This window comes from Mytilus edulis, chromosome 1 (genome assembly GCF_963676685.1).
Source record: "Mytilus edulis chromosome 1, xbMytEdul2.2, whole genome shotgun sequence".
NCBI lineage: Eukaryota > Metazoa > Mollusca > Bivalvia > Mytilida > Mytilidae > Mytilus > Mytilus edulis.
Genome location: NC_092344.1, coordinates 121,131,232 through 121,137,720, shown reverse-complemented (window position 1 = coordinate 121,137,720; position 6,489 = coordinate 121,131,232). Strand labels below are relative to the sequence as shown.

Sequence of the window (6,489 nt, the reverse complement as noted above, 5' to 3'; positions counted from 1 at the left end):
TTAATAAATAAAAAGTGCATACTACTTTATTGCAGATAATTCGATATCACCAATAAGTTGTTATATCAATGGAAGTTAACCGGGTTCAATACGGCTTTGGTACATGTTTATCGTCGAAAATCGTACGTTTTTCAACTTGTGGTAATGGATTGCTGTCTTGTCTCATTTCTATTTATTTGTCTTTACTCTATGCAATTACAGCACGATCTACTTGGATAACCTACATAGACCATTACCATCGACGATTCCTTTTAAGTTGCCTTCTGGTTTGTTGAATGCATGACACTTTTCTTTACCGCAAACTGCTATGGTGTACAATTTTTTGCTAATGAAACCCTACAACATAATCATTTCAGAGACTGATCTATTTGTTGCTATACACTTTTTCTAGACTTTGAAACTTATTTTGTTTCTGTAAAGTTAACAAAATATGGTACCCGTTGTGTGTAATCAATTCTTTAACTGTTTTCATCCCAGCTCTCTGAAACTGCAACAAGAGATTCCTAACATACTGAATATGTGCACCTGCAATGTGCATTCATTTGAGCTTTTTATCCAACCTTCGGAAATTGGATACGACTTGAATCCATTATCTTTCAAAGTTTTAGAAAAACACTAAGGACAATGGTAACAATGTTTGATTAAATCAACTTCATGGAAAGTGGTCATCTTTCACTACAGAAAAATCTTTGTCGGTTTGGACGGTTCAAAACCGGCTTTAGGTATGGTGATTTTTCGTGGTCTGTGGAAAGTATGTATCCAATTTGTGAAATCAAATCCTACAGCAATCAACCTATATATTCTTAAATGTGCACCTGCTATTATATTACTCTAATATATTGTTTGAGTAATGTTGTATCTCGTTTTTACACATTGGGAACTTTGACTTTTTCTGTAAAAATTACAGAAGACGGTTCAAGTTTAGTGTAATAAACTCCTATATAAAGGCAACAGTAGTATACCGCTAGTGTCCAATTCAAATTTCTAAAACTTCACAGGGAGATTATTTATATTTTGCAGGGTTCATCTGATATTATAGAATTGTTTGAGTAAATTATCTCATTTGACCAGCTTTTTTCAGCAATATTAATAAAAGAGGGTATATTTTTTGTGTAATCACCCGCTGCTACAGTTTTCAGCCCAGTTCACTGAAACATCTCCGGACGTTCATATGTGTTGGAAGTTGTACACCTGCAATAATGGAATTGTTTGAGTATTATTTTACTCATCATCCAGACTTTTTTAGAAAAAATTATGAAAAAGGAATAAGTTTTGTGTGTTATCAACTATAGTTTTCAATCCAAATCCTTGCATCTTTACAGGAAGATGGCACATATGTTGAAGGTGTGCACCTGATTTTACGGAATCGTCCGAGTGATTTTTCTCATTATTCCAGTAATTTTTTCAGGAAAAAATAAGTCACAAAAATATAGCAACCTTGTCATTTTACTTTTGTTCTTTTTACATTTTATGTAATATTGTTTTCATATATTTAAAAGAACAACTTAAGAATCATTCCTGGCAAAATGGCAAACCGGCAAAAATTTTTTAATCTTTGATTCATTTTAAAACTTAAGAGAAATTGAATTTTCGGAAGCCTCGATACAATTTACTTATCTTTTTTTCTCATTAGACTGAGATTTTGGGTTGTTGTCTCTCTTACGTTCATGTTGCATCTCCCTAAATCATATAACATTTTACATGCTTAAAACTTGTACCTTGATTTCAGTAGTGTTGAATTATTATTTAGTTATCCACTCTCTTTTACAGAAGCAAAAATCAGTTAGAAAGTGTTGAACATTTCTACCTTGCTTCAGTTGATTTTGGTTATCTTTTTTGTTTTCACTTGTGCTTTACCTTAATTTTCTTACAATTCCCATGTCCATAAAGAGCAAATATTTTAATAGCAAATAAAATAATTCACGTATTTACATTTGGAGATTTTCGTACAAGACCACTTCAGTTTTATACGGTCTTTTATAATCAATCTCTACAAAAACTAAGGGTTTGTTGTTTTCACGAGGTATTTAAAGATACGTCAGCGTGACAGCCCGCCCAGGTTGTACGGCAATACGACGTGTAATTTATTAGCATCTGTCATTTTAATTACATTAGTTTTAATGTAATATAGAAGGTCTCTGAATTAATTCGTAATATTGAACTAGAAGATCAACTGTAACACATTAGACAATTACACAATAGTTGATATGATTTGTAAAATTAAAAATAAAAATTCTGCCTTTTCATAAGAAATCTATTTGCTTTATATATCCGGTGGGCTTGATAATCACGATAATTCAGTAAGCAAAGATTTAGTTCATTAAACTACAAGTTTCTCTTTGTGTGACAAACTCACTGGCTTGTGACATTTGTAGTCGGTCTTACACAGCAATTAAGTACGGGATTCCTTCAGAAAATATGCCGTTTATTTAACGCTGTGGTAGTTCTCGCATCTTGTGTGGTCCGCGCACTGTGGTGAACTGTTGCTTAGCAACTAATGTAAGCTGCTGTTACTTGAGCAATCCTATTTAAATCTGGCCAATCCGATAACAGACAAACACGATATCATCTTGTCAGTCATTACGAGGAGGCGGAGCTTAACGCAAAATCGGGAGTCTTGAAGTTCGCAAAGAATGATATCGGATGTATGGAGCTTACAGTGTTTTGTTTGGATTTTATCTTCTATGAGGACTTCAGAATTATGAAGAAATTTTCTGATATAAAGATGTACTTACATGCATTTCAAACTGTGTGATAATAACATCGATGTTAATTAATAGTGTATAAACCGAACAACATTCCACGTGGGTTCGAATAGCATTCAAATGACATAGTTTATTTTGTGAATTCCCCCTTCAAAAACGGGAAATCATGAGTATTCGAAGGAGGGGCACTAATTCACAAATTGATGAGGATTTGTTAACGAGGACTAGTTTTGTGGATGCCAGGATAGCGTATAAACAAGTCAAAAAGGTATGTGAAGCGAGGCATCTCCATGACCTCATTTCTATCACAACTCTCTGTGAGTTCTTTTTCTGTAATAACATAACATGTTGTGTAGTTCATTAGTGGAGAAAAATTACATTTGTTAGAAGAAATTCCATGTATATTAAAACATTGTGAATTGATGTGTGTTTTAGCCTTAGGGTAATGTCATCTATTACAACATCACATAATAATGAAGTTAGATTTATCCATACTTTTTAGCATATTTTTTTGATGGCAAATAAGTCTAAGTTCCAGAATTTTAACTGTTATCTCATATGCATGTATGGTCCATATTTGTATGACAGAAAAATGCTTATCTTCATCCACTTTCAATATGTTTTTGTTTTCCCAATAGTTATAATTTGACCATCAATAAAGTGTACGTCTACATTTTCTTTTTGTATTTGCAGGGTAAAGCAGATGGGAATAAATGTGCGTTGTGGGTACGATGGCATCTGCAAAATTATATGTTCAGTATTGGTTGTTTCATACAATTACATTGTGGGAAAGTTTTGTTTATGGGATTACTATTGTTGTCGTTGTGTTGCATCGGATTCAAACTGGTCAAATTTGAAACTGATGTTGAAGCTCTTTGGGTAGAAGGTAAGTAATCGTGTTAAATGTGTATTTTCATCTTTATACATTCGTTAGGTATAATGTGAGGCAGTATATTCATTCACAAACAGCGCTTGAATTGATAAAAGCAAGTAAGCCGCCATCTTGTTTTGTGACCTAGAAATTTGATCTTGACTGTGTGTGGTCTCGTCTGTTATATTAGGAACGCTGAAATCATCAGAGATTGTTGACGGTTATAGTCGAACAATCGCACACTCACTGGTCATAAGTTTGATTATTCCCGCTCATTAAAGTCATTAGATTGGTTGTGATAAAATCGATAAACAAAGGACGTGATTACATCTACCTTGCAAATTATCAATATTCTCTAAACTGACTTTGGAGCATTTGTGTAATATCAGATTGGCACTCCTTTTTCAACAAGATTTGGTAACAAAAAAGTCAAATATTAATTACAAAAATAACAATAGTGCATTATCAGTTCATCTTAATCAGATATTTTGGTAACGAGATTACCGTTTTCTTGGGAGGTCTTCTGCATACGGGTTCTTAAGGCAAACCTCTAACCAAAGCAATTTTTCATGGGAAAACTGTACATCTAATTTTTGTATGCTTTAAACTTTATATTCTTACAATTTTTTTTTCTTGATTGAGCAATTTTAAAGTAATATCTGGAAATATAAAGAAAAATCTGAATGATATATTTACGTCACCTTTAGGGTCATACGTACTTTACTTAATAAAGTCCGAGATAGTGGTATGCTGAGAAAACAACTGGCTGTTTTAGAAAAGTTTTAAACAAATGCAGTTGGAAAGAAACTTTAATGTCATTCAGTATATTAAATTCCTGGTGGTCTATCACACATGGTTAAGAACATTTTAAGAGAATCTAAAAGGTAGTTTTATTTTTGTGTGTTTTATTCAATAGGGAAGAAGGACTGTCATTACCTTTTCAGTCTAAAACTGGTTTTGTTGTAAAACATTTAACAGCATGCAAAGAAAGATTTTTTGCTGATAGTAATATTTTACAACTGTTTTATGTTGAACACATCTTTCTAGTTAATAATAAAATCATAAAGCCAAAAGCATATAATAATTATATAGTAGTATACTTTGTAAACAACATATCCAGTGCATTATTTAGTGTTATACACAAAGTCTGTTCTTGCAATCTTTTTGATTAAAGTTTTGATGGCTTGGGCATGTGTGAGATATAAATTCTGCTTCAGTTGGAATACAAATATTTTTGTGTTATCATCTACAAATGAATTTTACACCAGAAATCAGAAATAACTTCAGAATTTCTTACATAATGTATCATCTGCAATAAAATTTCTGAATTAAAGCATATATTTTATTACGTTGGCTCATAGAGGAGTAGGTAAGAATTGTATGGTTTGAATGTTACATTTTATCAAAGGTATATTAATTATTTTAATTTACTCCAGGTTTCATTTATTTAATTAACTTTTTTTATTTTGCTAATAATTTGGGCGGATTAATTTAGCATGAATCCTTATTAGGTTTATATTGAAGTGTTTTTGTACTTCATTGTAGCTTTTTGTTATATGTATATGTAAATTGTAAATCTCATATTGAAAAGACATGAAATATTTGCTTCTAGACATTAATCCACCAACGATCAATCAATTAAAATGGAGATCAACCAGAAATTGGGGACATCTTTGAGCCAAAAATTTTAAATGTATGAATAAAAGAGTTTCTGTTGTGGTTTTGCATTTCCAGATTTGTTTTTTCTATCTCCCCTGTCAAGATCAGATAAAAAAGTGAAAGAAGGTTTTAAGATCATCTGAAGTGATATAAATAGTGAATGTTGTTTGACCTGGATTCCACTGATAATTTGACAATTTTAATTTGTGTGCTAGTATTTCACATGATGGAGGTTTTTTATGGCTGAATGAATCAAATACTTTGTATTCTACCTAGGTCATTGATAGTGTGACCAACTTTTGATAATGAATACCAATTTTCTTTCCAAGGGATGAAATCTTAACTTTAAATGAAAGAGGAGATATTATTTGTGTCATGTTGAATAGGCTTATGGACTCATGGAGGGAAAAGATTTCCCGTAATTACACATAATAAAGGTGTCTTAAATACACAGTTTATTTTATATAAATTTTATTTTAGTAAAAAATGTCCCTGTTTACATAAAAATTGCTGTTTACAGAAGATTCATCTTGATTGGCAAAAAGGGTGTTTTATTTTGTTCAGTACAATTTATTTGCAAGAAATGTTGACAAGAAATGAGATAGACAAAAGATTTGTTTTCTTCTTGTTTTGAATGATTTTCATTTTTGTATATTAGTGTGTATGAAATAAATTCGTGTCATGCCCACTAAATTGAGTGAAAGTCTGAAGTAAACCAGGAAAATGAATGAATTCCTATGCAACAAATGTTAATGAATTGGTTTTCTTCAAATTGTTACAGATATATTATCCCTTTTTTCTAGGTCTTTCTAAAGGTTTTGTCCATTAGACATTTTATACATATAATCCCATGGAGGAATCCAAGGGGTATAGAGGATGTACTCCCCCGTTCCCCAAGTTTTTTTTTTTTCATTTTATCTATAATTTTTTTTTTTATTAAATGTTCACAAATGTTTAATATCTTCAATTATCAGGAATTACACCCCTCCCCCTTTCAAAAATTCCTATATCCCCCCTGTAATCCTGCTTTTAGATGATTCTGTCCGTTATACATCTACACATGATCCTGATTTGCTTATGTAGATAATTATTTGGGCTTCTTCTAATGATAAACACAAACTTTAAGGTTAATATTACTTTCTGTGAAATTTTTTATCATTAGTTTAAAGTGATTGCCAACAATGTGGTTTCTACAGATTATTCTGTTAAGAAATGACAGAAAAACATTTCAATTCTGGTATATACATTCTTTTC

At 31.6% G+C, this 6,489-nt stretch overlaps 1 protein-coding gene across 1 annotated transcript in view; it reads left to right on the top strand.

Annotated features, from left to right (window-relative positions):
* The first annotated feature begins 2,579 nt into the window (after positions 1–2,579).
* The window catches only part of LOC139504171 (protein patched homolog 1-like), a 34,490-nt gene continuing 30,580 nt past the window's right edge, over positions 2,580–6,489 (top strand). Inside the window, exons 1-2 of the mRNA XM_071294238.1 lie at positions 2,580–2,973; positions 3,399–3,591. Coding sequence (XP_071150339.1) covers positions 2,872–2,973; positions 3,399–3,591 — 295 coding nt within the window. The 5' untranslated portion in view covers positions 2,580–2,871. The remainder of the gene's footprint in view (positions 2,974–3,398; positions 3,592–6,489) is intronic.